Genomic DNA, 22,671 nt, shown 5'->3' on the forward strand with positions numbered 1-22,671 from the left:
ATTATTGTCATTGTGCCATGTATTAGATCTCTGGAACTCTTTCATCTTGCATAAATCAAACTTGGTACCCTTTGACCACCCTCTCCTCATTCCCCATCCATGCTACCCTCTGCTTCTGAGTTTCACAATTTTAGATTTCCCCATATGAGTGAGATTATGCAGTATTTGTCTTTTTGTGTCTGGTTTATTTGATTTAGCATAATATTCCTCAGGTTCTCCATTTCATCACAAATGGCAGGATTTTCTTTTTTGTTAAGACTAAATAATATTCCATTGTATGCTTGTATCTCTCTCTCTCTAAATACCCACATAGACACATACACACACACATCCCCAAATATTTTTTATTTATTCATCTGTTGTTAAGGTGCATTTATATGTCTTGGTTATTATGAATAATGCCATGTCTTGGCTATTATGAATAATGCTGCGGTGAAAATGGATGCAGACATCTCATTGAGATCGAGATTTCATTTCCTTTGGATATATAAACCCAGAAGTGAGGTTGCCGGATCATATAATAGTCATATTTTTAATTTGGAGGGTAACCTCCATACTGTTTTCCATAATGGCTTTACCAATTTATGTCTCCACCAACAGTGTACAAAGGTTCCCTTTTCTCTGCATTCTCATCAACACTTGTTACCTTTTGTCTTTTTGATAATAGCCATTCTAACAGGTATGAGCTGATAGTTCATTGTGGGTTTGATCTGCACTTCCTTGATGAGGTGTTGCACACGTTTTCATGGGCATGTTTGCCATATGTATGTCATATTTAGGAAATAATCAATTCAGGTCAGGACCTAAGAGCCTTTTTTTTTTAATTGAATTATTTGATTTTTTTATTATTGAGTTGTTAGAGTTTCTTTTATATTTTGGATAGTAAGCCTTCATCAGATGTGTGGTTTGCAAATATTTTCTTCCATTACATATGCTACTTTTTTACTCTGTGGAATGTTTCCCTTGCCCTACAGGATATTTTGGTCTGCTCTAGTTCTGCTTGTCTGTTTTTGCTTTTGCTGCCTATGCTTTTAGTGTTACAATCAAAATAGTCATTGCCAAGACCAATGTCAAGAAGCTTTTTCCCTGTTTTCTTCTAGTAGTTTTACAGTTTGTCTTACATTTAATCTTTTGTCCATTTTAGTTCATTTTTGTATTTGGGGTGAGATAAGGACCCAATTTCATTCTTCTTCGTGTGGATATCTAGTTTTCCTGACATTCTGTTGAAGAGGTTATCTTTTCATATTGTGAATTCTTGACACCCTTGTCAAAGATTAATGGTTACATAGTTAATGAAAACATATTTCTGGACTCTCTATTCTGCTTCACTGATCTGTATATCTGTTTTGATTCAATACCATACTGTTTTGACACTATGATTTTGTAACTTAGTTTGAAATCAGGAAATGTGATGCCTCCAGTTTTATTCTTCTTTCTCAGGATTGGTTTGGCTATTTGGGATCCTTTGGAGTTCCATATGGATTTTAGGATTTTTTTTTTCTATTTCTGTAAATAATACCTCTGGGATTTTTATAGGGAATACTTTAAATGCATAGATCACTTTGGGAGTATGGTCATCTTTTTGTTTGTTTGTTTGTTTTTAATCCTCACCCGAGGACATTTTTCTGTTTTTTGTTCAGATAGAGTGGGAGGGAGGGGGGCGGTAAACATCGACGTGAAAGGGACACATCGAGTGGCTGCCACCCGCACGACCCACCCAGGGCTGGGGACAAAGTGCAACCAAGGTACTGTGCCCTTAGCAGGAACCAAACCCGGGTCTCTCTGGACCACAGGATGACGCTCTAACCGCTGAGCCAAACCGCCCACGGCGGGAGTATGGACATTTTAACAATATTGACTCTTATAATCCACGAACATGGTATCTATTTCTATTTATCTGTGTCTTCTTTAATTTCCTTCATCAATGTGTTATAGTTTTCAGGATTTAAGTCTTTCATTTCACTGTTTAAGTTTATTTCTAAGTATTTTTTGATGCAATTGTAAATGAGATTGCTTTCTTAATTTCCTTTTCAGGTAGTTTGTTTTTGATATATAGAAATGCCACCAATTTTTATACATTAATTTTTTATCCTTTAATTTTATTGATTTATTTGTTCTACCAGTTTTTTTTTTTTATTGTTGAGTCATTATGGTTTTCATTATATGATCATGTCATCTGCAAAGATTATTTTCTTTCTTGTCAATTGTTATACCTTTTAGTTCTTTCCTTGTCTAAGTGCTCTCTCTGATTAGGCTCCTGATACTATGTTAGTTAGAAGTAGCAGTAGTAGCCTCTTTGCTTGTATTGGGAATTAGAGGAAAAACAGTCGGTTTTCCCCATTGATTATGATGTTAGCTGTGGACTTTTCAAATCTGGCCTTTATTGTCTTGAGATAAGTTCTTTTTATACTTATTTTGTTGAGAGTTTTTACTTTTTTAAAAATCATAAATGGACATTGAATTTTGTCAACTGCTTTTGCTGCGTCTAGTTAGATGGTTTTTTTATCTTTTATTCTGTTAATGTGGTATGTCATTGACTGATTTGTGTATGTTGTATTATCCTTGCATCACAGAGATAAATCCTATTTGGTCATGGTGTATAATTCTTTTAACATGCTGTTGAATTCAGTCCATTAGTGTTGTATTAAAGGCTTCTGCATCCATGTTCTTTAGGGATATTGGTATATAGTTTCTTTTCTTGTGGTGTCTTTGTCTGACTCTGGTATCAGAGCAACATTGGTCTCATAATAGTTAGGAAGTGTCTCCTCTTCTTGTATCTTTTGAAAGAGTTTAAGAAATATTGATTTTTTTTAATATTTAGTAGAATTATCAGCAGTCAGTAGGTCCCGATTTTTCTTACTTGGTAGGTTTTGATTACTACTTCAATTTCCTTACAGTTACTGTCATTGGTTTGAACTAGTAAAAGAAAAGCAAATACCACAGTTAACAGAAGGAAGAAAAGAATAAAATTAGAGCATAAATCAAATAGAGATTAGAAAAGTATTTTAAATCAACTAAATTAAGAGTTTGGGTTTTTTGAAAAGATAAACAAAATTACCAAAACTTTAGCTAGACTCAGAAAAAAAAGAGAGAAAAGATGCAAATAAATAAAATCAGAAATTTAAAAGGAGACATTACAACACATAACTTAGAAATTAGAAGGACCACAGAGGACTATTGTAACAATAATATGCCAATTAATTGGATCACCTAGGGGAAAAAAATGGATAAATTATTAGAAACACATAACTTTCCAAGATTGAATTGCCTCAATTTTGTTTATTCATTTAATAAATATTTCTTGACCGTCTAAAATGTATTAGACAAGTTGCTAGTTATCTAAGGATAAAAAGTCCAAGGGACAAGCTTCTGCTTTTGGGAGTTTACCAAATCATTAAGCTTTTGTAGATTTTTCTGAGTTTCTACTAATTATAGTTGCAAGATATTTAAAGAAGTAAGAGAGCTTCCTCCAGGTCTCTAAATATGTAATATATCTATAGCAGTGGTTCTTAACCCTAGCTGGACTATAGAACCACCTGAAAAGCTTTTCTAAAAAATCAGTACAAATATCTGGGCCCCACTAAAAAGCAGTTAAATTAGAATCTCTGGGGGCGGATCTCTGACATCAGCAATTTTTAAAAGCTCTCCAAATGATTTAAACGTATCGTATTAGAACTGCTGCTCTGTGGAGGGGGATAACAGTGCAATGATGAGGTTTGTCTCCAGGTCTCAGGAAATTTAGAGGTTGGGATAATGAAGAAAAGAAGGAATTACCTGATAAAACAATTTTGTTATGTTTAAATTTCTCACTTACATTTCTATGAAATGATCCAGTCCGCATCATGGACACCCACATGTCAGGACGTAGGAGCAGTGACCACCCCTGCACTACCGTGAGCCAAGGCAATCACTTTTCTGAGTAGTTATCCAGTTGTCTAGTACTGGTCAAGATCAGCCCTGCCCACAGTGGTAAATGGACTAAGTGGTTTCTGCAATTTTCCTCCATTCCATTATTAAGCCTATACCCATGGGTGGGTAAAAGCGGGTTTACAGGCGTGAGTATGTGAAACAAAATTTATTCTTGTATTATTTTTATTTATTAACCATTTTATTGTTTGCATTACAACTGTAAACCTACTTTTGCTCACCCCAGTATATGACCCATCAAATCTCCATGTTGTTAGTAAATGATTAAGTCAATGCCCAGTAACTGGGTTGTTTTCTGTTGTTCTTTTTAAATCCTCACCAGAGGATATTTTTCCATTTATCTTCAGATAGAGTGGGAAGGAGGAGGAAACAGAGAGAGGAAGGAGAGAGAGTAACATCCATGTGAGAGAGAGATATCGATTGGTTGCCTCTTAAATGACCTTGACCAGGGCTGGGGACCAAACCACAACCCAGGTACGTGCCCTTGACCGCAATCAAGACTCTTTGGTCTGCAGGCCAATGCTCTAACCACTGACCAACCTGCCCAGGGCTAAATGGAGTGTTTTATGCAAATTCTCTGATATCTACTTCCCCTCAAATTCATTAAATTTCTTATCCACAGAGTGGAGTTTAACTTTCCACCTTCAATTCACCCTCTGCCATTGCCCCTGTTGCCCTCAAAAAGAAAGACTTCCTATTCAATTATTTTCTCTGTTTGAGCCCGATTTGTGCAATAGGTGAGGAGAGCTTATCTAACCCTAACTGTTTTTGCTTGGTTTCAACCAGTAAGGCAAGTGGTGGAATGTGGAGGAGGTGGGGGTGAGGGGAGAGAGAGAGATTGAAATGAAAAATTAAAGGGGCACCAGATATTAAGAGCAAAAAAAGAGGGATGCCAGAATCGCATACCTAAGGGAATGGATGCTTTCCCCGGAGGCAGAAAGAATAAGTATAGAATGCTGTGGAACATCATACTTAGGTGTGATCACCAGCCAAAGCCCATAACTACCTATGCCAACCTGCAGAGCCCATCCCTAGTGCTGGGCTTTGGTGTGGGACTCTTTGGTCAAGATGGAGATCCTTCCCGGTGGGAGAGAGGCAGATGTTGGAGAATGCAGCTCTCATAACTCTGTGTTTCGTTGCTTTTGAGAGAAACTTTGTTTTTATGGATCATCCCTTTTATTTGTTTTTTTTAATCAAATTACGAATTTTCTAGCTGTGTGACATCTGGCTGGGTTTAGTTTCTCTGGGATTCAGTTTTCTCATCTACCGTGTTAAGGGGGCAGTGCCTAGAACAGAATAGGTCTTCAATAAGTATTTATAGTGAACAAATACCTAAGGTGCCCTTCAACTCTAAGATGGAGTGTGTGACCCTGAGAGAGAGAGTCTTTTTCCTCTGTGTATGCATCCAAAACCCATTCTGCTGCTAGATAGGAAGAGGAGCAAAAGTTGCTCTTAATGTGAGTGGTTTTAAAGAAAAATGAGATTCTCCAGGCTCCCATTTTGCAAAGGACATCTGGATGATAGGGGCGGACTGAAGAACTTTCGTCTCTAGCCAAAATAATTCATAAATTCCCAGCTCCAGGGTTGTATGGGGTGAGGTTGTGAGAGTCCTAGAGTTTCATAATATACATTTTCCTCCTGGGGAAGATGGAGGAGTTGGATTTGATGTTGCTAAAACACATTTGTTTTTATTCTCATTCTTTGCCTCTTTTGGCTACTGAGCAAATGTAAGATCATTTGCAAACCTTATGGCATGTGCACATGTATTATAAAGGGCATGTCCTTCCTGCTGGCGGATCTCAAGCCAGAGGCAGCAACCCCTGGCCCCCACCCCTTGCCAATTTGCAGAGGGACCAAATGCATTGCAGTGACAAATACAATTTTGAGTAAATATGTGAAAATAAACATGTTCACAGAAAAGAGCCAAAGTCTCTTTCCTTTGGTAGCTATTTAGTTTCATTTTAAACTTTTCATCTTTGGTCTATTATAGAAATATTTTAATCCAGTTTCAGGGTTCAAAAATTAGAGCAAATATCAGGCCAACAATTCTTTGTGGCCTGAAATTATTCTCATAGCATTTCCTTCTGTTCTACTGCTTCCCTCTTCCTTTGACCCTTCTTTCTTTCCCTCGCTCCCTCCCTTCCTCTCTCTCTCTCCTCCTCTTCTCAGTAAATGACTGTGGAGTGCTGATGGTACACCAGGCACTTTGATCAAACACACAGACTGTAAGAGAGAAAAGCAAATAAAGAAACAAAAAGATGTTTTGTAACAGCCTCCCGGTCTTGGCAGGGTGGCCTCGGGTGGCAGGTGTCCTGCAGGCCCAGTGGTGCATCTCCCTGATCACTTGAGCCGGGTGCTCCAGGAGTCCCTCCTGTGGGCTGTGCGCACCCTCCTGCTGCAGCGGAGTCTCGATTCCTGTAGGCACGTCAGTGGGTGGGGTTGACCCTCAGGCTGACTGTGAGGAGCGGCCAGGACCACAGCACAGGATCTACCGTGCAGGGCGGACCTTATCGATGGCGCAGGCTGCCCCCAGCAGGGCTCTCGTGTCTGCCAGGAACACCCTTTACAATTAGCAATTTGTAAAGCTAATTGGATAGTGCTCTGTAATGGAAATAAAACACACACACAACGATAAGCTGTCCACATGGCATGAGAAGGGTGATGAAAACATCTCTATACAGTCTGGCCTAAACTGAACTTTAAAACTCATCTTTTTGTATCCACACACATCTTGCTGAGTGAAATAAGCCTTACACAAAAGAAATAAAATTTCTTCTGGGAATGAAGAGTCCTGGCAGCTGCAGGATGCGTCTAGGTTGTGGGAGTGTGGGCCCCTTCGCGCCACGCCCACCTCTCAGAACCCTACAGGTCACTGTAAGTTACTCACGGCAGTGGCCCCTGACGTCCCTGTTCTATATTTATAAGGCAATTTAATCCCATTTACATCGTCTGGATTGTGTTATAGGTTTTTATATGACACTGTCCCCCATTAGGCTATCAGCACTGTGGACCCCGGTTTTTATCTTGCTTTTTTAGAAAGTATCTTCCTGCCTTGTACATAATAGGTACCCAGCCAGTGTTGAGTGAATCAACGAATTGACTGTAGGGCCAGGAACCTACTGTGGCACTTTGGGAAGCAGGAACAGGGAGGGAACGATGTTCCTTGAATTCCTCTTTCTTTCTTCTGTCACGCTCTTGGGACTCATATGGCCCACGTAGGACACCCCACCTAAAATATCGTCCTCATAAGTCACTTCCCTCTCATTCACCTGTCCCTTTGCCCAGCTCCTTCGATATTTAGTATCCAGATCGTGTCCATTCCTGGTTGCCTATGTGTTATAAGGTCGTGTGTTCTTTTTGGACTCGTGGATTTTTTTCAATTAAATTTTAACTTTGCTAAAGGTCAGGGAAGTCATCATTTTTATATCTTTCACACTCCTTGCTCAGGACTGGTTCAGACTGGATACTCAATACCTGTGTTAAGTGACTGTAAACCAGAAAACATGCAAAACCTTCTTCACCAGAAAACCCTGCCCAGGGTTCGTTTCCACTTTCAGACCGTACTGGGCCTTGTTTCACTGGGTTCCCCAGCAGGGTCCCTGGAACGGGTTCCGGCTCGTCACGTGCTGGGCGTGAGTATGATGGTTTACAATGTCCTTGTTCTTTCTTTCTTCCTTTTTAGATTCCCCAAGCACACTCCTCTCTTTCATAACCCCAGTCCGTATTTGTGAGAGCGCGATGCTTTGTTGTAGCATGTCTGTCTTTGAAGAGCAGGCAGAGATATGTAAAATCATACTTGTTTGGGGAAAAAAAAAAATTGGCAGAAAGTTTTCTAGTTATAATTTGGAACATACCAAACACTCATAATAGCAAATAAACCAATCTGAAACTCGCAGGACAAACTCCAAAATTCAATCTGTAATATCCTCACATGGGTCTCACTTTTAATTTACCGGCTCCGCAGCCTCTGAGCCGCTGCCCAAGAGTCTGGAAAAGTGCAGAGACGCCGTCTTTAGTTACCTATGTGGGAGCGAAGATCACACAACCAGAGGACATGTCATCTGACAGCGTCTTCCCTAAACCTACATCATTTCCATGTACATTGAACTTGGTCTCCACATTAAGTTGTAGAAACTCTCTCTCTGGACCACAGGCCGATGCTCTAACCGCTGAGCCAAACCGGCCAGGGCTCTAGGAACTCTCTCTGTATACATACCTCAGAGTCTCTATGATGGGACAGCATCGGAAATGTTTTTATAATGAGAGATTAGTATAGAGCAGAGGTGTTGAATTATAAAACGGAGGTTACAAAAATGTTACCTGTGCCAAAAAAACGCTTTTAAGTCAAGGTCTCAACTTATGGCACCGTTCTTCAATTCTTCAGGGTGGGTCTTCACTACCCCCTATTCTGTTTAAAATTGCTTTGAAAATGCAGCTTTAAGGTTCCCTCTCTCTCTCTCTCTCTCTCTGTCTCTCTCTCTCTCGGCTCCTGAGGCCACGTTGGAGGCTGCAGATTGCAAGGGCCAGTGTGACACCAGGGCCGTGTCTGTTCCCAGGCAGCTCAGCTCCTGATGGATGATGGCTGGCAGCGTGCCTCCTTGTTGTTTGTTGTATTATTACAACAGAAAGCATTTTCAAAAGCTACATTTATCAAGTTGTCATAATAGTTTGGCTTGTGTATCTATCTACCCAGAAAAAAAATAAATCTCTCCCTCAGCCCCGACCTGAGCCGCGTGACGCGTCACGTGAGAAGAGGCCATGCGAAGGGGCGGGCGTCCTGCTGGGGTTCAGGGGCCTTTGAGCAGGTGTGAGGGGTTAGAGATGTGTTTCCTGTGAGCACGGGAGGCCCCACAGCACCGGACCTCGGCCTCCTCCTTGTTGCCAGTGGTTCCTCTGGCGGTTGTGTTGTTGAGGATGCATGGTTCCTAGAACTTCGGTGGCTTTGTCTGACTTGAAATGAAGTTTGCCGTGAAGAAGGTGAAAGACACCTTTTAATGTTAAAGAGCGGGTTTTCATAGGCAAGTGTTGCCAGATTAGACATTACTTGTTATGGAGAATCTTGTAAGCACTTTTTTTATTATTTGAGATAGGTGGTTGTCTGGGAGCACCTATCTTCTTGCAGGTGGAAGGGTCAAGGACAATTCAAAGTCGTTGTCCAGAATAATGTACATTCATTAAATGTTTGTTTAAAAAACTTCAAATCTACTTATATTAATACAGATACTGCAGACTAAAACATCTCCAATAATGTGGAGATATAATGTTATGAATGTATATAGTAAGTGTGATTATCTGTAGATACATTTTTATTGAGATACAATTGACATAGAATATTGTGTAAGTTTAAGGTGTACAACATGTTGATTTGATACCTTTGTATATTGCAATGTGATCACCACTGTAGTGTTAGCTAGCACCTCTATCAGGTTACATAACTGTCATTTTTATTTTGGTATTGGAAACAATTGATATCTAGTCACTTAGCAACTTTGAAGTTTATAATACAATATTGTTGTTTATAATCACTATGTTGTGCATTAGATTTTTAGGACTTATTACTATTGGCAAGTTTATACCTTTAAACAACATCTGAATTCTTCCCATCCTCTCACCCTTGGTAACTATATACTTTGTTTTTATGTAGATGCTCTTTTTTAAAATATGTTTTTATTGATTGTTTAGAGAGTGAAGAAAGGAGAGAGAGATAGAAACATCAGTGAGAGAGGAACATCGATGGGCTGCCTCCTGCACTCCCCTTACTGGGGGGCAAGCCTGTACCCTGACTGGGATTCAAACCATGTTCTCTCAGTCCATGGGGTGACACTCAGTCCACTGAGCCACACCAGCCAGGCTTTAGATGCTTTGTTGTTGTTGTTGATTTTTAGAAAGAGAAGAAGAGAGAGGGAGAGAGAGATAGAAACATCGATGAGAGAGAACACCGATTGGCTGCCTCCTGCATGCCCCCCACTGGGGATTGGTCTCACAACCTGGGCATGTACCCTGGCCTGGAGTCAAACTAGTGACCTCTTGGTGCATGGTCAATGCTCAGCCACTGAGCCACACCAGCCGGGTTGCAGATGCTTTTTGATGAAGGGACAGTGCTGAATGAACTCCTCTTGTTGGGACCAAGTGTTATACAATTCAAGTTTCCACATAAACAAGGCTCATTTGATTCTCATGAAAGACATACTAAATTAAAATTAAATAATAACTATTTCAAACATGGAGAGAATTAAATTAAAATGCAGAGAATTACAGGATGACTTTTGAGGCACAAAAGTAAAGCAGAGAGCTGAAGGGAAGATGAGAACAGGGGACTTATGAAACCCACAGGGATGGCATGTCATTGACCCCCTTTTTCTGCCCTATATGCAAGGCAAGACCATCTCTGGCCATCTGCTCAGCATGGCCTCCGGTTCTCGCCCCTACGTTTTCAGCATTCAGTTTGACCCATGGATGAGGACAGTGAACATCTGAGGATAGCTTTACACACAGGGTCCGGAGGTTTTATCACTTCCTTTTTGATGGTGGATTTGATTGGTATCAAGTGTTGTTTCCTGAAAGAACCTCTCACAATAATGTGTCTGTGGAAAATGAAAAGCAGCCCAACAATGCATTTGCATTCGGTTCTCTCCGGTGTTCTCAGAATTTACTATTCCTCTTGAGGTCTTTGTAAAAAGCCCCAGACGTGGTTTCCCTGGCTCGCTGGGGACATGCTTCTGCTAGATAGCTCCCGTGATACTGAATCGCTCACTTGAAGTGAGGGGAAGACAGTGCTCCGATACCACACGGGAGTCTGTCTTGTCTAAGCCACGGTCTTTTTAGGACCCACTCGGAAGGACCCAGGGCCATTCTGGCTTCAATTGCTGATGTGGTTTTATGTCTCTTGAAAAGAATTCAGTTTCCTTCTAGATGACTGAAAAAAGAGAGATATGTAATCAGATGGACTGTCCTGTTTGAAAATTTGTTGCCCAAAGTTTATATGTTAAAAGTAGGAGGTATTCAGAGAACTACAAAAACCCATTCTTAGCTGCATTCTGCTCTTCGGAAATCGAAGGCAAAGCTTCCTGAGCCTAATACAAGGGCGGTGGTCCTGAAGACCTCTGGGCCTTCAACCCGCAGTGACAGATTTTCCGCCGCTCACTGATGCCAAGCGTGAGTGCGGGTATGTCACCAGCAGGATGTCTGCTTAGACAGGAGAAGAGGAGAGCTTCAAAGTAGAAGTGGATGCAGTTGACCAGAATTTTGCATTCCTAATGAAAAATAAATAAAATATTGATCCTCTTATAAAGACTTACCTTATGTAAGCCGAGGAGGGCAAGCCAACAAATTGCTAAAGCCTGAAAAGACAGCTTTTAATTTTCCATGACAGTTGATCTCTTCTCAGGTTGTTCAATTATGATCCTTGAAACTAAGATAATATCAGGATTTAGGTACTGGAAGGGTTTGGATAGCTCGTTACGTGTTAATGAGAGATGAATAAAATAGGCCTCGAGCCTGTGCAAATCTTATTAAGAGTGCAGTAAAGTCGGAACAGTTCGCAGATAACTTGTGACTGAGGTGATTGCTGTTTTTGAGAGAAGGAATTCGTCAAACTTAATAAGTGACTGGCTAGGAGTAAAGTGTTGAAATAAATCAGGAACTTTCTGTACAAATTTGGTTTGGATATATTATTATTTATCTTGTGTTCTTTCATTATTAAACCAGTTTCCGAGTCCCTAATTGGTACAGCACTTCTCCCCCTAAGCACGGCCCTGTAACCACTTTAGTCTTCATTGACAGGATGCGTTGACTTAAATTCGCTGTTATCACTGGTCTATAACTTTCCTCGGAAACCATTTTGGACTAAAATTTCTAATGTTTGTTTTCATTCCTAGAGGCACATTTCATTTTGTTTAAATGTGAAGGAAACTATTCAGCTGTTTTATATTAACAAACTATTTCTTTTTTAAAAACGGAGAAAAAGAAAATATATTTTACTGCTTAATTCTCAGATGAGGCTTTTGTGCCCAGATAAATGCCTTGGATGAAGAAATTTACACTTGGCAAGAATTAAATTCTTGTGGTGGAAGAGTCACTTCATTACTTATGTAAAATTTATGTTTGAGTTTAATAAATTCGAACTTTTAAAAAATACAAGCTGCTCTGCCCTGTAGCTCTTCCACATGACATGTGACTGACAAGCGAGGGTCTCCTGGAGGTGTTCCACGCGTGCAGTGTGTCCAGGCATCCTTTGTGCACTAGTGTGGACTTACCAGAACTGAGAAGCAGCTGATATATTGATATGATAATAATAACGCGCAGTTAGTCCAGCTGGTGTGGCTCAGTGGTTGAGCATCGACCCATGCACCAAGAGGTCGCCAGTTCGATTCCTGGTCAGGACACATGCCCAGGTTGTAGGCCAAATCCCCATGCAACAGGTGGTCAATCGATGTCCTCTCTCATCGATGTTTCTCTCTCTCTCTCTCTAAAATCAATAAAGGGAAAAACAAATAAAATAATAATAATAACAACAACAACACACAGTTAACCCCCAGGCCAATTCTCTGCTCGGCTTTCCAGATTTAATCTACTGTTAGTATTTTATACATCCTAAGCACATCTTGTTCCTTTATTTTTATTATTGTTTTATATGCTTTGGCGTTAGACACACCTGGGTTGCAATCTCTAGTTCTCTCTTTTCTGTGTATATGACATTAAGCCTCTTAATTATTCTCAGCCTCATCTATTAAGTGGGACGAATAAAACCTTGTAGAGTTGTTGGAAGAGGAGCAATAATGTACACAACATACCTGATACTGGGCCCAGATTACCTGTAGCAGACATACAATACATAGTAGAGGCTAGTCTTACTGTTATTATCCACAACTCAATAATGTCTTTCAATAATGAGGATCTTTTCAAACTCAGGCACTGCCACTTTAATAGTCATATTTCAGTCAATTAAACTAAATAAGCTCTCACTATGTAAGTAATACAATATAGCAAATGGAAGACAATTCAGGGACAGAATTAAATTATTGGCCAATTAATATTAGGCATTAGACAGTTAGAGGATAGTCTGGAAATTGCAGCAAGTGTTTCTCTTTGCTTGTTTTTTGTTTTTCTTTAATTTTGCTGAAGCATTTAAATCCATATTTTACATTACATGCTTATATCTCCTATTATCCAAGGGTACTTTTAAAATGTGTGTAGGAATTTATAATTTGAAATACTTGGCAAAGGCTTATTTAACTTATTGATTCAAGAACTTTTCTGCTTTTTTGTGTTTCTGAGGTTTTTGTTTGTTTTCAGTAAACAATATCTCTGCAATAACCCGCTGGCATGTGGACAAAGTGTGTGTGAGTTGTCTCAGTCGGTGACCATGACATTGTGCACTGCCATTCCAATATCCATTTGACAGATGAAAACCTAAGACCCCAAGAAGACGAGAGGCATGTGCAAGGAGGGGAGCAAAGTCTCACACCCAGATCTCCAAACCCTAAACTCAGTTTCCATTCTTTCTTTTAGGGAGATAAGATTAGGAAAGAAAAAGAAAAGAAGATGAGCCCTGGCCGGTTTTCTCAGTGGTTAGAACATCAACCTGCAGTCCCGAGAAACCCAGATTCGGTTCCCACTGAGGGCATGTACCTTGGTTGCAGTTTGTCCCCATTCCCGGCCCTTGGTTACAATGTGTCCCTTTCACGTCAATGTTTCTCTCTCTTGCTCTCTCTCTTCCTCCCACTCTACCTGAACAAAAAATGGAAAAATGTCCTCAGGTGAGGATCAAAAAAAAAAAAAAAAGAAAAGAAGATGAAAATAGTGGTTTTAAAGGTCTGAATCATTAATACCACAGTTTACTTTTTAAAAGCAAGAAGTCATAATTGTATCTTCTGTTTTAAAACCTTCAATGAGTTCCCTTTGCCTATTGCCAAGTTCAAATCTAGAAGGTATCTCCTACAATTCCTCACATAAACCCAAAACTCGAACAAAAGAAAACTCCGTGAAAATTTGCACATCTACCATGTCTTTTTATACCTCTGTGCCTCTGCCTACAGTTTCTCCTTCACATATGCTCAACCCCCTTTCAATATCTATTATGTTGTTACATCCATTATCCATTTAATTAATTTGTCAAATGTCTACACAATGCTTACTATGGGCTAGGCACTCTTGAAAGTGCTTTATAAATATTAACTGTTAATCCACATAATAATCCCAGAAGATAAGTAATAGTATCCCATTTCACAGAAGACAAACTGACATATAAAAACTGAGGAAAAAAGCCAGGATTTCAGAAAGAGAATTCTGGTTTCAAACCGGGTACGCTTATCCTCTACACTATTTCACATACACACTTGGAATTTCGAAATCAGAAAGCCTGCCACATTCTGCCAAGACTGATGTCTCAATGGCATGCTATCAAAGACCTCTGGGTTGTAGGATTTATTATGTTGTAAGTGTCCCATCAACTGGAACCTAGCCGCTATCTTTTTAGACTCAGAAACCTGATATTTTCCAGCAATCACACCAAGAACAGATCCTTATCTGGGAGGTAGACTCACAATGACTTGACCATGGGATTAATGTTTCAAACTAAAATGCCAGTTTATTGATTTACGACTAAAAAAAGAACGGTCTGTCCCATAGACTGGAATACTCGTGTCAGCATGACCGGCACACTCTGTCTCTTCACATTCACGAAAAGCCACATCACTCTTGGCAAGTTGTTTGGTCAACATGGCATCATAACTGGGTATTTCCTGGGATGAGCAGTACTTTAATTGACATCTTAGTGTGAGGCATCAGCATGGCAATAGCAACAGCCTTGCCAATGGGACCTGAAAGACTTCACGTTTATTGGTCCTTTCCCTGGGATGATGCTGGGCTGGGCACTGACAACCATGTATCTGTCTTCTCTTTTCTATGATTCTTCTGCCTGGCCAGTCCTTTCTTTACTTGGCCACATTTTATTGTTAACGTATATTAATGTAGTCAGTCTGGTTATGGTCAAGTGTTTTAGCCTAGGACCTTTCTGACCTTTCTATCTCTTTAAGATAGTCTTTGCGTAAGGCCATTTTCAGATATTTTATTTTTTATAACATTCTCAAGACCTAGCACAAAAGTCATCTAGCATTTCTTCCACTGGTTTATAATTGAGTGATTTTCTTAGTAGAACAAGCCACGTCATATTTGTTCCCAGGAGTAAATGCATTGCCCAGCACATAAGAGCTCATTGGACATTTGTTGAACAAAGAGGTGAATTAGGAGGCAGTAAATCATCATAGTTATGAGTGTAAGCTCTGAAGTAGATGGCCTGGTTTCAAATCTCAGCTCTATTATGTAATAGCTGTGTGATTTTGGCAAGTTAGTTACCCTCCCTAAGTTTCAGTTTTCTCATTTGTAAAATGGGTAAAATGATAGTACCCTGTCTCCCAGGGTTCTTGAGATGATTAAATAAATTAATACACTATACAAGATACAAAAACTTAGAAATATACCTCAAACTCCATAGCTATTAATTATTAGTAATCCTCCTCTCAGAATTTTGTATTATGTTTTTACTTTTTTTTTAAGTGTGACTTTTTAAACTTATTGGGGTGGCATTGGTTAATAAAATTATATAGGATTCAGGTGTACAATTCTATAATGCTTCATTTGTATATTGTATTGAGGGTTCACCACCCTGAGTCAAGACTCCTCACCATTCATCCCCCTTTAACCTCTCCTATCTCCCCCCACTCCTCTTTCCCTCTGGTAGTCACCATATTGTCTGTATCTATACAATTTTTTGTTTAATCCCTTCACCTTCCTCACTCAGGCCCCCAAACCCCCTCCCCTCTGACAGCTGTTCATTTGTCCTCTGTATCTATTAGTTTGTTTCCATTTTGTTTGTTAATTTATTTTGTTCATTAGCTTCAATCTAATAAGTGCAATCATATTGTACTTTTTCTGACTGGCTTATTTCACTTAGTATATAATACTCTCTGTCCCTTTATGCTATTGCAAAAGGTAAACTTCTCTTTTTTTGGCCAAGTAGTATTCCATTATATAAATATACCACAGCTTTTTTATCCATTCATCTACTGATGGGCACTTGGACTGCTTCCAAATCTTGGCTATTGTAAATAACACCTCAGTTAATATAGGGGTGCATATATTCTTTTGAATTAGTGTTTCAGATTTCTTCAGATATAGTCCCAGAAGTGAATCCCTGGTTCATAAAGCAGTTCCATTTTTAACTTTTTGAGGTAACTCTATACTGCTTTCCACAGTGGTTGTACCAGTCTACATTCCCAGGAACAGTGCATGAGGGTTGTTCCCTTTTCTCTACATCCTCACCAACACATATTGATTGTTGATTTATTGATGATAGCCATTCTGACTGGATGATAGCCATTCTGACAAGTGTGAGTTGATATCTCATTGTGGTTTTAATTTGCATTTCTAAGATGATTAGTGACATTGAACATTTTTTTCATATGTCTGTTAACCATGTGTGTGTCCTCTTTGAAGTGTCTATTCAGGTCCTTTGCCCATTCTTTAATTTGATTGTTTTTTTTTTATTTTTTTATGTTAAGTTGTATGAGTTTTTTGTGAATTTTTAATATTAACCCCTTATCAGATGTATCATTGGCAAATGTGTTCTTCCATTCAGTGGGTTGTCTTTACATTCTGTTGATGTTTCTTTTGATAGGGATAAATTTTTTAGTTTGATGTCATCTCATTTGTTTATTTTTTCTTTTGTTTCCCTTGCCCAAGGAGATATATAAGAAAACAATATTGCTATGAGAAATGTCTGAGATTTTACTGCTTATATTTTCTTCTAGGATTTTTATGATTTCAAGTGTAACATTTAAGTCAATGTGACTTATTTTGAAAAGAGCAGAGTACTGATGTTCTTGTGTCATCACTGAATGTTTAATCAAAAATTGATTGTTTTTGTTCACAAGAGTTCAGTAAAATGAAAACTCCCATGTATTGCTGGTGGGAGTATGTAATGTTACAAAGTTTATGGAATGTAATTTATCAAGAGCTTATAAAAGTTAATTCCTTTTTGTCCAGTAATTCTTCTAGAAATTTATCCTAAAGACAGAGTCAGAAATTTAGATAAAGCATATGCATGGATAGGATTCTTTACACTCTTATTTATCAAACCCCAAATTGGAAGCTACTTAAGTAATAGAAAATAATTATACAAATTGTTTCATTTGATGGAATATTATGTAGCTCTCAAAATGTTGTCTTTAAAATTATTTAATAGTGTAAGAAAACTCCTCCAAAAATTTATAAGTGGAAAAAACAAGCTACAAAATTGTATAAGTGATGTGTTGTTTTTTTTCCACACTGGAGAGAAATTGATAAATCAAATAATAGTAGTTATCTTTAGATGAGGCAACTATGAGGGATTTTTTTTTCTTTTAGGTAATCCTTCTTTTCTAAAATCTCTACAATGAACGTGTATTTTAGAAATAAAAATAATTCTTTAAGAATTATGATTTTTATATTCATTTAATAATGTTATAAGACATGCTAAATATTAAGTGCAGTTTTTATTATATTCACAATCTAATTTTTCTGTGAAATATCTCCAGTTTTATCCCAGAAGTAATTAAGATAGGATTCATTTAATATTAATATTTTTCAGAAAACCTTACATTAGTATTTATTTGGTTAAATAAAGACTAAGTATAAGAACTTATTTTGACAACTTTCGAAGCACAATAAATGCTTAGTTTCAATCCTCATGGAGAAATCAATTTATATATACAACTTCTTTAGATCTGCTCAATTCAGTATTTGATAATAACTCCTCTAAGAATGTTCTCAGAAGAAAAGAGAGGCCCTTATATGAATATTAAGAGATAATTCTTTTTATAAGAAAATAGTTCAAATGTTGAACCTTTCATAGATAGTAATGTGGTGTTTGTTTTTCTTTTTATCATCTAGGAGCTGCGAGGGAAGAAATATTCGGTATAGAACATGCAGTAATGTGGTAAGTACTGGGGCTATATGATTATGTATTTTTTAAGTATTGAATTTTTATCACTTATCACTTCAATGAGAATAATTTGTCTCATACCACATGGATTATGCAGCATTGAAAAATAAGTATTTTTCATGTTCCTTAGTACAAACTTTTACAATTTGGGCCATATTGAAACTAACCCCACTGTTTGATGACCAGGACTCTCTGTATTTCCTCTGTGCATTCTGACTTTGTATATCTAGGTCTCATGAGAACGAGTAAGAGGAATGACAAAAGGAAAACCACTCAGGGTATCATGAAATGAATATTAGTTCATCAAACTCAGATTTAGCAAATTCATTTATACGTTCAACAAATGCTCTTTCTTACCCACTGTGTGAGGCACTACATTAGTGCAAGGATAAACAACATGTGGTCACTGCCTTCAAACATCTGCTGATGCAGTAAGAGATGCAGAGAGAGAGGATAGATCAGAGTATGACAGATGCTGTAGAAAGGGATGCAGGTTTTTGTGTCTTAAAAAGAGAGATAAATGTGAAAGGTCTTCAAGGAAAAGGTGATTTGACATAGACCTAAGAGGGCTGTGCCTTGCCCAAATTGGGTAGGAGGGGGTGACAGCCAGTCTAAGTACAGGAGACATAATGGGCAACTTTGAAGGCAGGAATATCTAAGGTGTGTTCTGAACACTAATTTGGGTAGATTGTGTTTAGCAGTGTGGAGGAGAAAAATTGAAAGGTATGTTGAGGTTATACCAAGACCAAATTTGAATGTTACACCTACAAGTTTACATTAGTTCAGTGAGTAATGGGGGAAAAACGGTTAATAGAGATTTTGGATCGAGAGTATGATGTTACATTTTCACTCTCATTGTGTAGTGACCTGAGCAATGCACTGGAACAGGAAATAGAGAGCAAGAAGTAATGAAAGTTTAACAAGGAAGAAATACATACAAAAAGGATCAAAATCCAGGTCACTCTGTAAGACTTAAGCAATTAAAATTGGTGATAAGCTGAAGTTGGAATAAAGGAAACAGAGTCATGTGCATATTTAGACTTTTGTATTCGCTTACCCCATCGTTAGAGAAACTCTTTCTTCAGTATTTGCTAGATGGGCATTCTCCTTATTCTAGTTTCAGTTCAAATGCCACCTTCTCAAAGAGGTTTCCTGGATCATTGTGTCTAATTTAGTTGTCCCACTGCCTAAATCCATCCCTCACAATAGTCTATCAATCACATTTTACTTTTTTTTTTATATAACATTTACCTCTACCAAATTTATCTTATTTAATTATTTGTTTGTTTTCAGTTTTCCTCATCTAGAATGCAAATTCCATGAGGATAGGAGACTCATTCATCTTGTCCACTCTCGTATCCCCAATGCCTAGAACTTATGACTTACATACAGTAAGGACACAGTAGATATTTGGCAAATGCAAACCTTCTGGAATAATGGGAAATGTCATTATCAAAAGTAAAATGTTAGGAGGAAATTTGGGAGAAGAAAATAATTTGATTTAAGGACACCATGGAGTTGGGCATGAAGGTTGGAGTTGTATACGGTATGTTCAACTAGGCAATAGGGGTTTGATCTAAGGAAAGAGAATGGGGCTCAAAACATAGAAACACAAAGTAAGAAATACAGAATTTGAAGATTTGGTAGCAGTTTGTTTGGCAGAGTGTATAGGATGATGAGAGAAGGGAATCTCTGAACTTTGGTGAACGTCTGCATTCAGGCAGGAAGAGAACATAGTGCTGGGTAAACCATCAAAGAAAGGTGCCATGAGAGAAGTAAAACAATAAATAAGAGCCCTGGTGAGTGTGGCTCACTTCGTTGGGTGTTGTCTCCTGCACCAAAATGTTGTTGGTTCAATTCCCACCCAAAGCACATGCCAGGGTTGTGGGCTCAATCCCTGGTGGGGGTTGTGCAGGAGGCAGCTGATTGATGTTCTGCTCTCACATGGATGTTTTTCTTTCTCCCTCTCCCTTTGGCTCTCTTTAAAAATCAATAAAAATATATTTTTAAAAAGAAATAAGAGAGAATTCCTGAATATGTTAAGTAGGATAAATGTTGCCAAGAGATTGAAGTATGAAAAAAGGCCAATGGGGGAGTAGTTTCTGTAGTGTATTAGGAACAAAATCAAGATTCCAGGAATTGGAATCTATGGGTATAAGCTATTCTTATAAAATGTTAATAGAAACATCTCATCATTTGCAGAGTCACGAAAAGGTGGGTGGGTTGTTTGTTCACAATGAGAGACTCTTTTTTTCTTCAATTTTTATTAAATTATTTTTTGTCACAGATGTTTCTCCTTTTTCCCCCAAGACACCCTCCTCTCCTTTCGCCACCCCCCCCAGCATTGTTGTCTATGTCCATTAGTTACACATACGTGCATATAAGTTCTTTGATTTATCTCATTCATCCCCCCTGCCCTCCTCCTCTGAGGTCTGTCAGTCTGAACCATCGTCCTTTCTATGTCTCTGGGTCTATTTTGTTCATCAGCCTTTTTTGTTCATTATATCCCACAAATAAGTGAGATCATGTGGTGTTTGTCTTTCTCTGATTGGCTTATTTTGCTTGGCACAATGCTGTCCAGGTCCCTCCATGCCATCTCAAAGGATACGAGATCTTTCTTTTTTACAGCTGCATAGTGTTCCACGGTGTATATGTACCACAGCTTTTTTAAATCCACTCATCTACTGATAGACACTTGGGCTATTTCCAGATTTTAGCAATTGTAAATAGTGCTGCTATGAACATAGGGGTGCATATATTCTTTCTGATTAGTGTTTCAGGCTTCTTAGGATATATTCCTAGAAGTGGGATCATTGAGTCAAATGGCAGATCAATTTTTAATTTTTTGAGGAAACATCATATTGTTTTTCATAGTGGCTGAACCAGTCTGCATTCCCACCAGTGGTGTACTAGAGTCCCCTTTTCTTCACACTCTCACCAACACTTGTTGTTTGATGATTTGTTGATGGCGGCCATTCTGACAGGTGTGAGGTGATACCTCATAGTTGTTTAAATTTGCATCTCTCAGATGAGTGATGTTGAACATTTCTTCATATGTCTCTTGGCCATTTGTATGTCCTTTTTGGAGCGGTGTCTAGGTCCTCTGCCCATTTTTTAATTGAGTTCTTTGTCTTCCTTTTGTTGAATTGTATGAGCACTCTATGTATTTTGGATATTAACTCCTTATCTGATGTATCATTGGCAATTATGCTCTCCCATACAGTGGGTTCCCTTTCCATTTTGACAGTTGTTTCTTTAGCTGTGAAGAAGCTTTTTAGTTTGATGTAGTCCTATATGTGTTCATTTTTTCCTTTATTTCTTTTGCCATAGGCATAGTATCAGGAAAATTCTGCTGTGTATGAAGGCTGAAATTTTGTTGCCTACTTTTCTTCTAAGATTTTTATGGGTTCACAAGTCACATTGAAGTCTTTTATCCATTTTGAGTGTATTCTTGTGTATGGTGTAATTGATGGTCTAGTTTCATTTTTTTGCATGTCACTGTCCAATTTTCCCAACACTATTTATTGAAGAGGCTGTCTTTACTCCATTGTATGCTCTTGCCACCTTTGTCAAATAATAGTTGAATATAATGTCTTGGCTCAATTTCCAGATTCTTTGTTCTGTTCCACTGGTGTGTATGCCTGTTCTTGTGTCAGTATCAGGCTGTTTTGATTACAATGGCTTTGTAGTATAACCTGATATCTGATACTGTAATTCCTCCTAGTTTGTCCTTCTTTTTCAAGATTGCTCTGGCTATTGGGGATCTTTTTTGGTTCCATATGAACTTTTGAAGTATTTGTTCTAGTTCTGTGAAATATGTCATTGGTATTTTAATGGGGATTGCATTGAATCTACAGATTGCTTTGGGTAGTATGGACATTTAAGATGTTAAGTCTTCCAATTCATAAACAAGGTATATGCTTCCACTTTTTATATCTTCCCCTATTTCTTTTTTCAATGTCTTGTAGTTTTCTGCAAATAGGTCCTTTATTTTCACAATGAGAGACTCTAGAGAGATTAGTTGATCTAAGGGAGAGACTGATGATATGTGGAGGTAAGGGTATACTTGATGCCAAAGGAGATAGTAAGTGAAAGAAGAAATCTTGATAAAAGAAAAGGACTTATACTTTATTCTTAGAAAACAGACACAAGTTGAGATAGAAAGGATGAGGGTTAAGAAAGATTTCTGCAAAAGAGAAAAATTGAGACTGCTTTAAGAACAGACTCAAGCATCTACATAGAGAAGTTTTCTCAGTCATCCACTGAAAGTGAAGGAGGTAAGTTGGACTTGAGAAAATGAGCATAGAGGAACTAGAATAGCCACTAAGGAAATTGAATGGAAGCCAGTAATGCAAAATAAAAGAATTTTAGAGTAACAAAGAGAACTCTACTAAGGTTAGAGAGCTTGATCTGACAGAGATCATGGACAGCAGGGGTTAGGACTTAGTCCAGCATCTCCTACACTGAAGCAGTAATAGATAAAATGGATATTGCAAGTGACCTATGGTCAGAATACAGATGAGATGGGAGAGACTAAAATGAGTAAAAAAAATGCCTGACTTTCAAATGCCTGGCCAGAGAGTGTATAAGGAACTAGAAGGTAGTTAGAAATAAGGGTAATTGTTCAATAGAAAATTTTGCCTAGTTTATTTCTCTGTTTCCATTTAGAATACCAGGTGCCAGATAACATGACTTATGTCATTGCCTTTACCACATACACACACACACACACATACATACACACTTACACACACAAACTCATG

General features: G+C 38.3%; 1 protein-coding gene across 1 annotated transcript in view; it reads left to right on the plus strand.

Moving 5' to 3' along the window:
• Positions 1-22,671, plus strand: part of ADAMTSL1 (ADAMTS like 1) — a 696,807-nt gene that overhangs the window by 330,116 nt on the left and 344,020 nt on the right. Inside the window, exon 4 of the mRNA XM_036260364.1 lies at positions 17,857-17,902. Within this exon, the coding sequence (XP_036116257.1) occupies positions 17,857-17,902 (46 nt within the window). The remainder of the gene's footprint in view (positions 1-17,856; positions 17,903-22,671) is intronic.

The sequence above is a fragment of the Molossus molossus genome, unplaced genomic scaffold, assembly GCF_014108415.1.
Source record: "Molossus molossus isolate mMolMol1 unplaced genomic scaffold, mMolMol1.p scaffold_m16_p_14, whole genome shotgun sequence".
In the NCBI taxonomy this organism is placed as follows: domain Eukaryota; kingdom Metazoa; phylum Chordata; class Mammalia; order Chiroptera; family Molossidae; genus Molossus; species Molossus molossus.